Source organism: Petromyzon marinus, chromosome 8, assembly GCF_048934315.1.
Source record: "Petromyzon marinus isolate PM22_M1 ecotype Great Lakes invasive population chromosome 8, UKy_Petmar_22M1.pri1.0, whole genome shotgun sequence".
In the NCBI taxonomy this organism is placed as follows: Eukaryota; Metazoa; Chordata; class Hyperoartia; order Petromyzontiformes; family Petromyzontidae; genus Petromyzon; species Petromyzon marinus.
In genome coordinates, this window is record NC_133674.1 from 4,183,816 (window position 1) to 4,200,988 (window position 17,173).

At 48.5% G+C, this 17,173-nt stretch overlaps 2 protein-coding genes across 2 annotated transcripts in view; one reads left to right on the forward strand and one right to left on the reverse strand.

Moving 5' to 3' along the window:
• Window positions 1-17,173, reverse strand: part of LOC142924094 (fructosamine-3-kinase-like) — a 78,637-nt gene that overhangs the window by 4,618 nt on the left and 56,846 nt on the right. The gene's annotated exons all lie outside the window — the stretch shown is intronic.
• Window positions 11,264-17,173, forward strand: part of LOC142924055 (uncharacterized) — a 73,503-nt gene continuing 67,593 nt past the window's right edge. Inside the window, exon 1 of the mRNA XM_076065502.1 lies at window positions 11,264-11,267. Within this exon, the coding sequence (XP_075921617.1) occupies window positions 11,264-11,267 (4 nt within the window). The remainder of the gene's footprint in view (window positions 11,268-17,173) is intronic.

The following is a 17,173-nucleotide window of genomic DNA, read 5'->3' on the forward strand; positions in this document are numbered from 1 at the left end:
CATTTCAATGCTAATTTATATGCTAATTCCTTTGTCAAAGCCCGTGGTCTTCTTCTTCTTCTCACACAGCTTAAATGTCATGATCTAAGCGTGGCTTCTTCCACTCCAGCGCTGTCCTCCAGACAGGCTCGTCCCTTCACCTGATGAAGGCCGCTTGTGTTGTGGCCGAAACGTCGTGATTATTGTTGTTTTATTATTTACCTACGTGACTTTACCGAACAGAACCAAAGAGTATAAAATGTACGCCAATCTAGTTCTTCTTAAAATGTAACCTTAAACCAATGTTACCATCATCAGTGGTTAATAGACTATTACACAAAGGACTCTCATATTTCTACGATGTAATACTAATTAGACTGACATCTGAACAACAACTGATTTCACCGCTCCATGATAAAACTAATTTAATCAAGTAAACATTATTGCCGTTCCTATAAAACTTTGGTCACCTAGGCTGTCCTTCAACAAAAGGGTATATTAAATCTATAATATAGTTTTTCTGGGTTAGATCGCATAAAAATAAATGAGCCGTTAAACCCACCACCACCTAACAGCCAATTAGTAAGGTTGTCACGTAAACGGAACATGCCAATCCGCTACTTGTACAGCAAACCGAAGTGATGGAGAGAAAATCCACAACATTTACAATCTGAGTATGACGTTTCGCCAGTAATTACAACTATCATCATTAGGTGGACAGCCAAATTCGTAGAGAAATCCTCCTGTTTCATTCCTTGGAGGGATATATGTGATGACGTCACTTGTGAGCCCTTCACCAATTGGAATGTTCTGTTTACGTGACAAACCTTACGAATTGGCTGTGTCGGTGGTGGCGGGTTTAACGACAGATTTATATTTCAACGATCTAACCCAAAAAAAACGATATTATGGATGATATTGGCCGCGAAAGCCTACGTGTTAAACGGGTATATTAAAATTTAAATGGGCTACAACCAGTTTCATGACTTTAAAGCGGAGATCACATGTGGGATGTAACCACAGCATATAGCCGTATGAAACCCACATACTCTACATCCTCCTGCCCAGGGTCCATACCTGTTGGGAGAAATTCAAGACTGAAATTTGTATCAAAATCTGTAAAGCACATGAGAACCTTAATTTAGCAGTCTCAAACTGACTGGGACCCCTGTCGTGACGGAGCAGCTGAACATTGCACAAAATCATCAACGCATATACAGATATATACCAAGGGTGACCAACTTTCCTGACCCTACCAGCAGCATATCATAATCTTCAGATGGCCGCGGGAGCCACAAGAGATAAAGATTAGCCATACAGAAGTTGACTCGTGTCGACTGGCTGTGGAATTTTGAGTTTAGAAATCTCAGTGCCCTGGGAGTACTCATGGCCTGCCTCCGATACCAGATTGTTCTCACTTCATATAAAGTTAAATTGAAGAGTTACAAATTAGCAGCACCTCTACAGAGCCACACTTGAACTGCCCAGGAGCCACATGCAGAAGCCGAGCAATGGTCTGGCCAACCATGGTATTTTCTGTACATTATAGACTTGTAAATCTAGCGTATATAAAAAATTAGCTGAAAACATTTATTTGAGCATTTACTCTATTGCCCTTTAATGAATGAATAGCAAAACTACATGAACTCTCTCCTAAAGCCTTCTTTTGGCTAGCAGACCTTGACATTTATCTCCTGAACATATTGCGATTATATTCTTGGTTGTTTCAGCAAAGTCACGTAGAAGGGAAATAATACAAATAAAACATATAATAACATTTTCACGACGTTTCGGCCACAACGCAAGCAGACGTCCTCAGATGAAGAAACAGAGCTGTCGGAAAGACAGCGTCTTAATGAACACTGGGCAGTGAACACTGGGCAGTGTTCATTAAGATGCTGTCTTTCCGACAGCTCTGTTTCTTCACCTGAGGACGGCTGCTTGCGTTGTGGCCGAAACGTCGTGAAAATTTTATTATATGTTTTATTTGTATTATTTTATTATTTCCCTTCCACGTGACTTTACCGAAAGAACCAAGAATATGAATCCCTGCAGTCACGAAAGCTTTAAATCGAAAAATAATGCGATTAGCAAAAATATAAAGGGACGCAATGTTGAATGCTCTAAGTCTCCTTTGCAGAAGAGTTTGCCCTGATGGACTTAAATACAGATACTTTTAATAGCCATAATTCATATATTACCCAACATAATTCATATTCTGAAAAGTACATTGCACACACATGAACAATACAGTTCCCTTCATCACAAAGATGGCTAAAACAAAGAGATGAATGTGATTAGGTGTGGAAAATCATGACCGCTGGCTGGTTGGTTGTGTTCATGTATGAAATAATGACAGCATGTGTCTATCTCATTCACTAGCTCAATCACTTGATTTTTACGATTAATAAACAGCTGTATGAAATGTGTGTTTGTTTACACACACATCGCCTGTTTACACATATTCATTAGATCCGATTAGCATGCCTACTCTCAGTGCGAAGGAATGTCAACATAATACATAGTTGACATGATGCTAGGGTTGGATCGGTGGGCCTAGTTTTCCACATGTTTTACATTTTCATGATTCAATACCGATAGTTTTCTCTTCCTTGTGAAGCCTCTCTCCAATCTTCCTGTTGTGAAAGTGCATTTCAGCCAGATGCTGCCCCAACAAGCCTGAGCCCCTGTCAGAGTGTACAACACAATAGACCTGTCAAAGAAAACATTAACTTTATCATGCCAACAAACCCCAAGTAATAATTCATATGCAAACTAAAGTACATCATATTTGTCCAGGTGGTCTGTGGCCGAGAACCTCGCTTGAAAATACGAATATATCAGTTCACATTCTGGTTTGGGTGACTCAAAACAATATTCTTCTGGGGTTTATACAATGAGTGTTACTTCCTGGGAAGTCAATCCTATGTAGACTATAAATGAAACCATTTTTTATTTTACCAGAGCTATTTTTCAGAACCGACCTGGCCACAAATGATAGCCTAACGAAGTGGCTTATCACAGGGAAATTTATAGCAGCCAAATGCTCAAAATACTCATGTTTCTAAATGTGCAGGGAAAAACTGGAGAAACTGGAGAAAAACCTGCACGACCACGGGGAAAACATGCAAACTTCAAAAATACAGCAGGCGTCAAGGTCGGGATCGAACCTACGAAGTTCAATATACCAGGCGAGGTAGTTAACATCTCCTAGCCACCATGGCGCCCCATTCTCTGACTTATCCACCCACCCACCCACTCGTAAAGCCACCCACCCACTCACTCACCCTGCCACGTACCGAATCTCTAAACCAACAACTCAACCACCCACCCACTCATCCAACCTCTCACTTACTAAACCAGCCACTCACCAACCCACCGACCCACTCATCCACCTATTCACTTAAAATAGTTCAACTACAATTGAATTATTTAAAATTCACCAGGTAAGGCCCACTGAGCTATATAGATCCTTGTCGGAAACGACGTGGCAAACAAATGATAGCTCAAAGAAGTGGCTTATCACGTGGACATTTATAGCAGCCAAAGCCTCTAAATGTATACTTCTAAATATGCATGAAAAACTCGGAGGTCCCAGAGAAAAATCCATGCAACCACAGGGAGAACATGCAAACTCCAAATATACAGGCGTCACGATCGGGATCGAACCCACGATGTCTTATACAAATGGCGAGGGAGTTAACATTCCGCTACCCTGGCGCTCCACTCTGACTCAGCCTCCCACCCACCCACTCAAACACCCAGCCAAGCACTCATGGACCCAATCACCGTGGCACCCACTCAATCGCGAAACCCACTCACTCATCAACACACCCAGCCACTCACTTAACCACTTACCTACGAACCCACCTGCATACCCCCCACTCACTAACTCAACGACCCACTCACTCAACACTCCACTAACCCACCCAATCACCTATTCATGCCCCAAATCACACACTGACCCATTCACCCACTTAATCTATAACTCATGCACTCACCCACCTACCTGCTCACCAGCCACTTATCTACTCACCCACCCACTCATCCTGCCACCTACTCAACCTCTAACCCACCCACGCACCGAACTACCCACCTACCCAATCACCCATCCAATAAACTACAACTAAACTATTTTGTATTTTACCAGGTAAGCCCCACAGAGCTATATAAACATTTTAGAAGTGATCTGGTTACAACTGATACGTGAACGAAGTGGCTTATCAAGCTGACATTTCTTCTAAACAAATCTTGACTCTAAATGCGGAGGGATAAATCTGGAGGACCCGGAGAAAGATCTACGAGGACACAGGCAAAACATTAAAACTCATAATATACAGGCAGCAGGGTCAGAATCGAATACACGATTTCCTGTATACTCAGTGAGGTAGTTAATATCTCACCATAGTGGCACCCCGCTCTCTGACCCACTCACCCAATTACACACTAACTCACCCACTCAACCTCCCACATTAACTTACCCACCCATCAGTCACTCCCCCATTCACCCAACCACCCCCTCACTCACCCAACCACGCACCAACTCACCTACCCACTAACTCACCCACCCATCTTCTCCCGCATTCAGCCAGCCACCCGCTCAATCACGTGCCGACTAACTTACTCACACACTCACCGACCAATACACCCATTCACTTACCCACCCACAATCTCACTAGCCAAGCCAACCACCCAGCCCCTCACTCACCCACTTATTCAATCACTCACTACCCCACACACTCACCCAACCACTTGCTCACTTACCCATACGCTAACCCAACCACTCACTCACCGAATCACCCACCCACTAACTCATCAAAATTAATTCTCAACCACTCACCCAACCACCCACGCAATCTCATACCCACTAACTCACTCACCTACCCATTTATGCACTCACGCACCCACTAACTCACTCACTCACGCACCCACCAACCAACCCACCTACCCATCTCTTCACTCACTCACCCACCCACACAGTCAATCACTCACCTACATACCTATCCACTAATACTCACCCACTCATCCAACAACGAACTCACCAACCCACCCGCCGACTCACTCACTCAGGTACTAACCCACTCAACTTCTAACCCACACACTAACCACCTAACCACCTACCCACACACTCACTCACTCACCCACACACTCACTCACTCATCCACCCACCCAAACATCCACTCACCCACCCACTAATTCACCCACCCACTCACTCCCTCATCCATCCAGTCACCTACTCGCCCATCCACTCACTTACTCAATGAGCCACTCACCTTCTCACCCAGTACTTACACATCAACTGACCCTGCCACCCACTCAATTTCTAACCCACCCACTCACCCAACCAGCTGCCCACTCCCTCAGCCACTCACCTACTTACCCACCCCACTTACACATCCACTTACCCTGCAATCCACTCAATTTCTAATCCCCCACTCACCCAACCACCCGCCCACTCATCTACTCACCCATTACCACGGAATTATTCACCCACCCATCAGTCAACCACCCAATAATTCAACCACTCACAAACTAAATCGCCTATTAATTAAACCACCCACTACCTCAACCACCCACTAACTTAACCACAGAGCCACTCACCCACTCAGCAAGCCATCCACTACTATATCTCTAACCCAATATCTCACTCACCCACCGCCCACTCACCTACACACGTATGCACTCACTCACACGCCGCTCACTCACCTACACAATAAATTATGTTTATTTTACCAGGTTAGGCCCAATGAGCTACATAGCTCGTTTTCAAAACAACCTTCACCACAAATAAACCGACCATTAAAATTATAGACTGATCATTTCTTTGTCAGTGGGCAAACGTATAAAATCAGCAGAGGATCAAATACTTTTTTCCCTCACTGTACATTGCGGGGGTCACAAAAATATCTCCAAAATCCTGAATAAACACAAGATCCAGGTCCGATTCAACACAGTACAAAAAATCCGTGATCTGGTTCCATCTGTAAAGGATGTGGTTCCAGACATACAGTACCTGGGCGTTTACAAACTAAAGTGCCTCTGTGGTAGCAGCTACATTGGAGAAACCATACGACATATATCGGACCCCATCCGCGAACATAAAGCAGACTTGAAACACGGTAGGACGAACTCCTCTGCCGTGGCAGATCACTGTTATAATTCAGTGGGCTCACATGACATTGACTTCTCCAAGACAGAGGTTCGTTGCAAGCCAACCAGCTACCATGAGAGATTCGTTCATGAGGCCATCCACATATACAAGCACAGAGACAATTTCAACCGAGAAGATGGATTCTGGCTTAGTAACCATTGGAAAGATGTTTTAAACCATTTCGGTTCTTAATTGATTGTATTTTATGGTGATTTTCAGACCGCAGCCCTTTCGCTGGCACTGCCTCTTAATACTTCTCACACCACGGTCAATGGTATGGTTTACAACATGTAGTATAATAATTAATAGTATAACATTGTAATGTTTAACATAACTCATAAGGCAATATATAGCATCGTAATTGCATAATGAATATACATCAGTGTGGTATATAGTTGGGTTCATAGAATAAGACATAGTGTAATATCACAAGTCTAATAGTTTATAATCTAAAGTATAGGGTAGTGTAAAGTAACGCATTGTATAATTCAAAAGTGGAATTTGTCTATGATGTGATGTTATACCATGTAGTTTAGATTGGAAGGTATAATATTGTATTATATAGTAGTCCAGTTTACAGCATAGTCATAAGGCAACTCAGGAAACAACAGCGCACCTTGGCTGTTGCACTTGCCCCTTTTCTTGTTTCCTCTCTGCCTGTGTTCCCAGCCCCCTCCCTCCTCCTCTCCGGAGGTGATGCAGGTAACATGCAAATTCATATTTTAACTCCGCCCACACAGCTTAATAGACGCGGTCCTTGCATGTCAGCGTTCATTCAAGCTCTGTCTTCCGGACAGACCTGTCTCTTCACTTGAAGAAGGCCACTTGTGTTGTGGCCAAAACGTCGTGATAATTTTATTGTCTTATTTTATTTTATTATTTTATTCCCATTCTACGTGACTTTACCGAAAGAACCAAGAAGATGAATCCTTGCAGTCATGAAAGCTTTAAACTGAAATTTACTTTTTATTTCACCAGGCAAGGCCCATTAAGCTATATAGATCCTTTTCAGAATAGACCTGGCTACAAATGAAAGATATACGAGTGGCTTATCACAGATACATTTATTGCAGCCAAATCCTCTAAACGCATGTTGCTTCTAAATGCAGAGGGAAAACCCTGAGGATCTAGAACAAAATCCAGGCGACCACGGGTGAGAACTTGCAAACTCCAAATATACAGGCGACAGGGTCGGGATCGAATCTACCACCTCCTGTATACAAGGCAAAATAGTGAACATCTCACCACCTTGGCGCCTCACTCTCTGACTCAACCATCCACTCACTTACACGCTAACTTACCCACTCAATTTCCCATGTTAAATTTCGATTTAAAGCTTTCGTGACTGCAATGATTCATCTTCTTTGGTTCTTTCGGTAAAGTCACGTAGAATGAGAATAAAATAATAAATTGATAAAATAAAATAACATAACACAATAATATTCTCACGACGTTTCGGCCACAACACAAGCGGCCTTCATCAGGTGAAGGGACGAGACTGTCTGGTAGGACAGCGCCACTCCAGCGCTGTCCTACCAGACAGTCTCGTCCCTTCACCTGATGAAGGCCGCTTGTGTTGTGGCCGAAACGTCGTGAGAATATTATTGTGTTATGTTATTTTATTTTATCAATTTATTATTTTATTCTCATTCTACGTGACTTTACCGAAAGAACCAAAGAAGATTCCCATGTTAAATTACCCACCCAGCCGTCACTCACCCATTCACTCACTCACCCAACCCGTCACTCACCCCTCCGCTTACCCACCCACTCACTCATTAACTTGCCCACCTATCTTCTCAACCACTCACCCAGCATCCCACTCAATCTCATACCAAACTAATCTACACACACACACCCACACACCCACTCACTGACCCACTCACCCAGCCACCCACTCAATCTCGTACCCACCAATTCAATCACTCACCCCCCATCCAAGCATTCAATCACCCATTCACTCACCATTTAAATCTCCCACTCATCCAATTACCCTCCCACTCATCCAATCACCCACCCACTAACTCAAACATAAACATCTATTCACTCACCCAATCCTCCGCTCACCTACTCAATCACATAACCACCAACTCAATATCTAACTCAAACACTCACCAACGAACTCTCAACCTCCCACACTCATGCACTCACCCACCTAACCAGTAACTCAACCACACAAATCCACTAATTCACCCCTTTGCTCAGCCAATCAATCACACAACCACCCACTCAATCTATAACCCATCCACTCACTCAACGACCCATCTTCTCACCCACTCAGACAACCACCCACTCAACCACACACTAACTGATCAATCCACTCATTTACCCACCCACCAACTCACCCAACCTCTCACCTCCACCCACCCAACCACCCACTCTCACCCTACTACTCAATCACCCACTCAATTTACAAACTCAATCACCGACTCCATCACCCATCCACCCATATTGACCCACCCCCTAACTCACCCGGACACCCACTCAGCCACCCAATAATTTACCCACTCACTCACCCCAATTATCCAACAACCTACCCACTCAACTCCCCCACCCCTTCACTCATTCACACACCCACTTAACTTCCCACGCTCACCCACCCATACAACCATTAAATTACACATCCACTCACCCCCTCAACCTCCCACAATCATCCACTCACCCACCCACTAACTCATCCACACACACACTCACTAAACCACAAACACTCATTCACCTACCCCTCCGTTCAACCATTCAATCACACGATGATTGATTAAATCACTAACCCATCCACTCGCTCCCCCACTCACTCCCCCACCCACTTACGCACTCCCCAACCCACTCACGCACTCCCCAACCCACTCACGCACTCCCCAACCCACTCATCCTCTCACTTACCCAGCCATGCACGCACTCACTGACTCACCGAGCCATTTACACAATTAACAATGCACTTACCAAATCACCCACACATCCACTCACCCACTCAAACTCCCCCACCCACTCACCATCCGTCTCACTCACCCAATCGACCCCCCTCACTCACCCACTCGACCTCCCACACTCACCCACCTACTCACCAACCCACTCTCTCATCCAACCATTCATTCACCCCCTCAACCTCCCACATTCACCCACTCGGCCACCTACCAACTAACTCAACCACATACACCCGCTCACTCAACATTACCCACTCACCCTCTACCCACGCAATCAATCAATGCCTCCTTCACTCACCCAACCTGTCACTCACCCAACCCCTCAGCCACCTACCTCCGTCTCAAGCCTCGTGCAGTCCAAGCTCCAGGAGGGCCTCCTCCTCCTCGATCCCGCCGAGGTTGGGTCCCGTGTACGTGCCCTCGTGGCCCCGCACGCTCACGCTCACGCGCACACGGGGTCGCGCGTTTGTTCTCGCCACGCGAACCTCGGCCGTTATCTCCCACCCGAGTCCCCGCCGACTGGGACCCCATTAGGGTCCCCGTCGGGGGGAACAATGAGGTGTCCATCCGCTGTGTCTCCTCCCCTCTCGACCCCTCTAGGACCCCCTGCGCCGCTCACGATATCCCCCCAGGAGGACCCTGTCCCTCCTGTTTCCATCTCGCGGGGTCGCCTCTCCGCACTCCCGCGCTTCAGCAGGCTCAGTGCTTGCACCACCATGCGGCGCTCCTCAGAACCTGCGGGGGTGGACGAGGGTGGGGGGGATTATCATCGTCAGCAGCAGATGCAGCATCATTATTATTATAAGCAGCTACAGCAAGTCGCAGTATCATAATCATCATCTGAATTACCACCACCACCAGCAGGAGCACTATCATCACCATCTTCAACTTGCCAAGCCATCATCATTACATCATCACCAGATTAATAGATCTCTACCATCACCATGCATAAAGACATTAGCATTATATTCACTATCTCCTGCATATGCTAATCTCAACATAAGTATCGTTAACATTATAATCAAGATCATATCGATCAACGCACCGGTGTAAATTGTTCTAGTTGTATTCAATACAAATCAGTTAATATTTGCATCACTCGAACGTGCCACACCACTGCTCCACTCCCCACTGCCCTTCTCCATCCTCCCCCTTGCTCCTTGGCCCCTTAGCATCTGCCAACTGCCCCCTTGCTGCCCGGGCTCGTGGGTACCCTCAGAGGATTTGTATTCAGCTGTAATATCGAGGCTAGAATACATTTCCGCGTGATAAGCCACTTCGTTGAGTTATCATTTGTGATAGCCAGGTCGCTTCAGAGAAACATCTATGTAGCTCAGTGAGCTTTACCGGGTAAAATACAAAATTGTTTAGTTTTTTGTCTGATGGTAAGGTACCACGCAAACCACCACCATCATGACTGCTGTCAGGCTCCGTAGAGCAGGGTGCGTGTTTGTTGTCATCGTCTACAAGAGCTACACGTGGCAAACCGGGGGTGCTGTCGCATGGCTCGGCGATTGCGCATTTGCAGAATTAATCTGGCAAGGGTCACATGATCAGAAAAGGGGCAGTCCAGCAACATGAACCCTTGCACTGTGCCGCTCCCCACACCTGCAACCAACCAGCGTGGTGAAGTATGGTCAAATACACCGCAACGATCCGCTAGGTTGTGGCGGTCCCCATACAGCAGCGGAATCGTGAAAGGGCCATAGCGTGGTCGCACATACATCGTCCCACGTGATACCACCTGCGGGGCACGCCTCGCAACGCTCAGGTGAGCGTTACCTGCACTCGCTTCCTGCCGGATAGCTTCAACCACCTGCCAGCCATCGTATCCCGAGGGGAGGTCGGGTCGCTTCATTTGCTCGTCGCTCCACAATTGGAAGTTCCTGGCAAAGGTGCGCGAGGTGGATGAGCTGGAGTCCTGTCTGTGAGCGTGTGGGTTTAGCACGCTGCGCTACAATGAATCCGACGACCCGAGCTCGATTCCCGCTTACAGCCACCATCACCAGTACGTCCTGGATCTCGAGAGGTCGGTTCAGCCTTAAATTAGTATCTGGTACGATGTGTACACATCGCAACTCGGGAGAAAAAGGCAGCTGAGGGTGGTCCCAGCCACCCACACAGAACATGTGTGAAACCCAGAGATTATGCATGAAACACGTGCAGATCATTAGAAAAACAGGCAAATATCTTGTGATATCAAATAAGGATCATGCGTAAAACACATACCGATCATACGCAAGAAACACACACTCAGGCAATGTATGAAAACACACTCATATGCTGCTGTAGGATACGTTGGTTCAGCAGATGTACAGGGTGATGGATTACAATGTTAAGTTTTTTTAAAATGGCGATGAAGAATATTGTCCATTCATTTGCAGTCCAGCCGTACACTCATTCCTTCACGTGCTATCCTTTCGTCTATGCATCGGTCAATCCGCAAGTCAATTATGCAAGAGGACTCAGTCCCCCCCTGCCCCGCCCCCCTCTGCAAGTAGTAGCAGCTCCCTGCACCACCCAGCTAACCCCACACTGCATGCCGCGTTCTGCGCGATGCCTCAAGTTCAAGGTCGTGTGGGTGACACATTACCGTGGTGATTATTTGAAATGTAACTTTTTATTTTACCAGGTAAGTGAGCCATATAGCTCTTTTTAAGAAGCGATCTGGTCACAAATGTTAGTTTTAACGGAGTGGCTCATCTTGTGGAAATTTATAGCAGTAAAATACTCTAAACCAGGGGTCTCAAACTCGCGGCCCGCAGGCCAATTGTGGCCCGCGGAACGATATTTTGTGGCCCACTATTTGACATCATTTTTTAATTTATGTTTTAATTATTATATTTTTTACCATAGCTCAGGCTGGTGACAGCTTCCGGTGTTTGTTGACAAGTTAGCCAACGCGAATTAGCAACGTTAGTCACTTGGTTGAAACGTGATTCCGGAGTGACACCAAGTGGAAGTAAAATATATCCTGTCACCCTGTGCAAGGTACAGAGGACTCAGGAAGTGGGCGGACTCAACAAGTGTAATCAGTGACCTAATAAAGACAACAGAGTGTTGCAATAGGAAAGGGAAAATAATTACATGGATAGCAAATAGCATGAGATGGGTGGCAAGAACAAAAGCCAAATGTTGGTTAGAACCTGAATATTATAAAGAAGTTATAGATTATTATTACAAGAGAAACAAAGAAAAGGAAAAAAGGACAGATATGTGCAATTGCAAAATAAAATAATTTACCAAGAACAATTTAATCAAAAAGAGCAAGAAATTAAAAGATATAAAACATGAGACAATGCACTTGATGTTAAGAATTAAGACAGGTGGAGTAACATGGACACCAGAGTTAGCTCAATGGCATCCAGAGAGATTCGGTAGAGCAGAAGGATATGTAGGATGTGAACAAAAAGAAGAAAATCTAGATCACTTTATTTATGAATGTGAAAGGTATAAACACCTGAGAGAGAACACGATTGATGAATTTAATAATGATAAGAAAAACGAAGTGCTCAAAAAAAGCATGAACAATGATAAAGTTTTCAAATACCTCTCAGAATATATAGAAAGGGCATGCTAAATAAGATCCCAAATACTCAGGTATTGGGATAAAAACATGTAAATATATCACCCCCACCTTCCCTGAGCTTTCCAGGATGTTCAAGTGGACCATGTGCCTTTTTGGGAGCACATATCTGTGTGAAAAGCTCTTTTGCACCATGAACTTTAATAAGTCAAAGTACAGGTCCAAACTTACTGATGAGCATTTCAAGCCATACTGAGGGTCTCAATTGCTTCCTCCCTCAAGCCAAATGTGGCTCAGCTGTGTAAGAAGAGGAAGCGCTGCCAGGTCTCTGGAAGCATGGAGTAGGTAAGAGAAGCCTATGTTCTGAAGAACCGTTCATGTTCTGAACTGTTATTAATAAAGATTGAGAAGATTGGATCAGTTGCACTTTTTTTTGGAATACTTGATGCGGCCCAGCCTCACCCAGACTCTACCTCCAGCGGCCCCCAGGTAAGTTGAGTTTGAGACTCCTGCTCTGAACGCATGTTTCTAAATATGGAGGGAAAAACTGGAAGACCTGGAGAACAATCCACGCGACCACGGGAGAGAGAGAGACATGCAACTCCAAATATACAGGCGTCAGGGTCCAGATCGAACACACGACCTCTTGCATACCAGGTGAAGGAGTTAACATCCCACCACCGCGGCACCCTTATGTACCAGGTTACACAGTCACGGACTCCAATGAAGACACAGTCCCTTCATTTAACAGTCTGTTCGATAAATAAGTGCTGTTAGCGAGCACCTATTAAGGCTAACATGCCACACGAGGGGGTGGGTGGTCATTTTTAGCCAGGATAGCCCTACTGGCTCTTTTCAGGAGGGTTCTACCACATTTCCCAGCAATGATTACTAGGCACAGTATATTCCAACTGGGTAATTTGCGGGCAATTGTATTTAATTCGGTTAATCTGGTCCATGACGCTGGGATCTTCAACGTCCACTGAAGCAGACGGCACATGGTGTCTTTGCGGTGAACACGCCTATAGCATTAAACAGGGCGGCCGCTGGATTCAAACCGCGAACATCTACGACAAGCGGCACACGTACAACTGCTACAGACACACGCCGAGTGTGTAATCACTCAAAATGTGAGTGATTACACGCAACATTGTTGTGTGATTAAACACAACGTTGTTGTGTGTGTAATCACACACAAAAATATTGATGAGACGCAACGACGTTGTGTTGAGTGTAATCACAAACAACAACGTTGTGTTGAGTGTAATCACTAACAACGACGTTGTGTTGAGTGTAATTACACACAACGACGTTGTGTTGAGTGTAATCACTTACAACAACAACAACGATGTGTTGAGTGTAATCACAGGCAACAATGTTGATGACACACAGCGTCCAACAGAGGGCGTCGTAGTCGTGCCATGGGGAGGCGGCGAGTGATGAACGCCACTGCGGCGCCGCAAAGGGACAGAGACGTGATATTTATTTATTTGTACACTGGAGGAGGAATCCGATGAGCTACGAAGTTCTTTATCACAAACGTCCAGCGTCTTGGCCGTCACGATAGAACGAGGCCGATAAACGTGGAGGTATAAATGAGGGTGATGCTAAGTCGGTGTGACGTGCCCTAAGTGAGGTTGCCATGGGCGTGTGTGTTGGCCGTGTCAGGAGCGGGTGAGGAGGACGAGGCAAGGGGTGAGGACGAGGTGAAGGGTAAGAAGAACGAGGTCAGGAGGTGAGGTGTGAGGAGGACGAGATGAGGTGTGAGGAGGACGAGGAGAGGGGTGAGGAGAACGAGGAATGAAGAGAACGAGGGGTGAGGAGGACGAGGGGTGAGGAGGACGAGGGGTGAGGAGGACGAGGGGTGAGGAGGACGAGGGGTGAGGAGGACGAGGGGTGAGGAAGACGAGGGGTGAGGAAGACGAGGGGTGAGGAAGACGAGGCGTGAGGAGGACGAGGGGTGAGGAGGACGGGAGTGAGGAGGACGAGGGGTGAGGAGAGTGAGGGGTGAGGAGGACGAGGGGTGAGGAGGACGAGAGTGAGGAGGACGAGGGGTGAGGAGAGTGAGGGGTGAGGAGTAAGAAGAACGAGCTGTGGGGGTGAGGACGAGGTGAGGGGTGAGAACGAGGTGAGGGTTGAGGACAAGTGAGGTGGACGAGGTGAGGGGTGAGAATGAGGTGAGGGGTCAAGAGGACGAGGTGAGGGGTCAAGCGGACGACGTGAGGGGTAAGGAGGACGAGGTGAGGGTGAGGAGGATGAGGAGCAGGGTGAGGTGGACGAGCGAGGGGTGAGGAGGACGGGGGGTGAGAAGTAAGAAGAACGAGGTGTGGGGGTGAGGAGGACGAGGGGTGAGGAGGACGAGGTGAGGGCTGAGGAGAGCGAGGCATGAGAGCTAGGGGTGAGGAGAGCGAGGGGTGAGGACAGCGAGGGGTGAGGAGGACGAGGGGTGAGGAGGTGAGGAGCAGGGTGCGGTGGACGAGCGAGGGGTGAGGACGGGGGGTGAGAAGAAAAACGAGGTGTGGGGGTGAGGACGAGGGTTGAGGAGAGCGAGGGGTGAAGCGAGCGAGGGGTGAAGAGAGCGAGGGGTGAGGAGAGCGAGGGGTGAGGAGGACGAGGGGTGAGGAGGACGAGTCGAGGGGTGAGGAGGAAGAGGTGACGGGTAAGAAGAACGCGGTGTGGGTGAGAAGGACGAGGTGAGGGGTGAGGCCGGCGAGGCGTGAGGATGACGAGGCGCGGGGTGCGGTGGACGAGGTGAGGTGAGGGGTGAGGATGACGAGCTGAGGGGTGAGGAGAACGAGGGGTGAGGAGAACGAGCGGTGAGGAGGACAATATGTGAGGAGGACAATGGGTGAGGAGGACAATGGGTGACGAGGGTGAGGTGAGGGGTGAGTAGCACGAGTCGAGTGGTGAGGAGGACAAGGTGAGGGGTAAGAAGAACGAGGTGTGGGGTGAGGAGGACGAGGTGAAAGGTGAGGCGGACGAGGGGTGAGGAGGATGGGTGAGGATGAGGCGAGGGGTGAGGAGGATGAGAGGTGAGGAGGACGAGGGGTGAGGAGGATGAGGGGTGAGAAGGACGAGTCGAGGGGTGAGTAAGTCGAGGGGTGAGGAAGTCGAGGGGTGAGGAAGACGAGGGGTGAGGAAGACGAGGGGTGAGGAGGACGAGCTGAGGGGTGAGGAGGACGAGGGGTGAGGAGGACGAGCTGAGGAGTGAGGAGGATGAGCTGAGGGGTAAAGCGGATGAGGTGAGGGGTGAGGAAGATGAGGTGATGGGTGAGGATGAGGTGAGGGGTGTAGACGAGGTGAAAGGTCAAGCGGACGACGTGAGGGGTGAGGACGAGGTGAGGAAGACGAGCTGAGGAGGATGAGGTGAGGGGTGAGGAGGACGAGGTGAGGGTGAGGAGGATGAGGCGAGGACGAGGTGAGGGGTGAGGACGAGGTGAGGGGTGAGGAGGACGAAGTGAGAAGTGAGTACGAGGCGAGGGGTGAGGAGAACGAGGGGTGAGGAGGACGAGGCGAGGGGTGAGGAGGAGGCGAGGGGTGAGGAGGGTGAGGGGTGAGGAGGGTGAGGTGAGATGAGGGGTGAGAAGGATGAGTCGAGTGGTGAGGAGGACAAGATGAGGGGTAAGAAGAACGAGGTGTGGGTTGAGGAGGACGAGGAAAATGGTGAGGATAGCGAGGGGAGGACGAGGAGTGAGGACGAGCTAAGGGTGAGGAGGACGAGGCGAGGGCGAGGTGAGCGGTGAGGAGGACGAGGTGAGCGGTGAGGAGGACGAGGGGTGAGGACGACGAGGGGTGACGATGACGAGAGTGAGGAGGACGAGGGGTGAGGAGTAAGAAGAACGAGCTGTGAGGGTGAGGAGGACGAGGTGAGGGGTGAGAACGAGGTGAGGGTTGAGGACAAGTGAGGTGGACGAGGTGAGGGGTGAGAACGAGGTGAGGGGTCAAGCGGCCGACGTGAGGGGTAAGGAGGACGAGGTGAGGGGTGAGGAGGATGAGGAGCAGGGTGCGGTGGACGAGCGAGGGGTGAGGACGGGGGGTGAGAAGAAAAACGAGGTGTGGGGGTGAGGACAAGGGTTGAGTAGAGCGAGGCGTGAAGAGAGCGAGGGGTGAGGAGAGCGAGGGGTGAGGAGGACGAGGGGTGAGGAGGAAGAGGTGAGGGGTAAGAAGAACGCGGTGTGGGTGAGAAGGACGAGGTGAGGGGTGAGGCGGGCGAGGCGTGAGGATGACGAGGCGCGGGGTGGGGTGGACGAGGCGAGGTGAGGGGTGAGGAAGACGAGCTGAGGGGTGAGGAGAACGAGGGGTGAGGAGAACGAGCGGCGAGGAGGACAATGGGTGAGGAGGACAATGGGTGAGGAGGACGAGGGGTGAGGAGGGTGAGGTGAGGGGTGAGTAGGACGAGTCGAGTGGTGAGGAGGACAAGATGAGGGGTAAGAAGAAGGAGGTGTGGGGTGAGGAGGACGAGGCAAATGGTGAGGACAGCGAGGGGAGGGGAGGACGAGCTAAGGGTGCGGAGGACGAGGCGAGGGAGAGGTGAGGGGTGAGGAGGACGAGTTGAGCGGTGAGGACGACGACGGGTGAGGAGGACGAGCTGAGGTG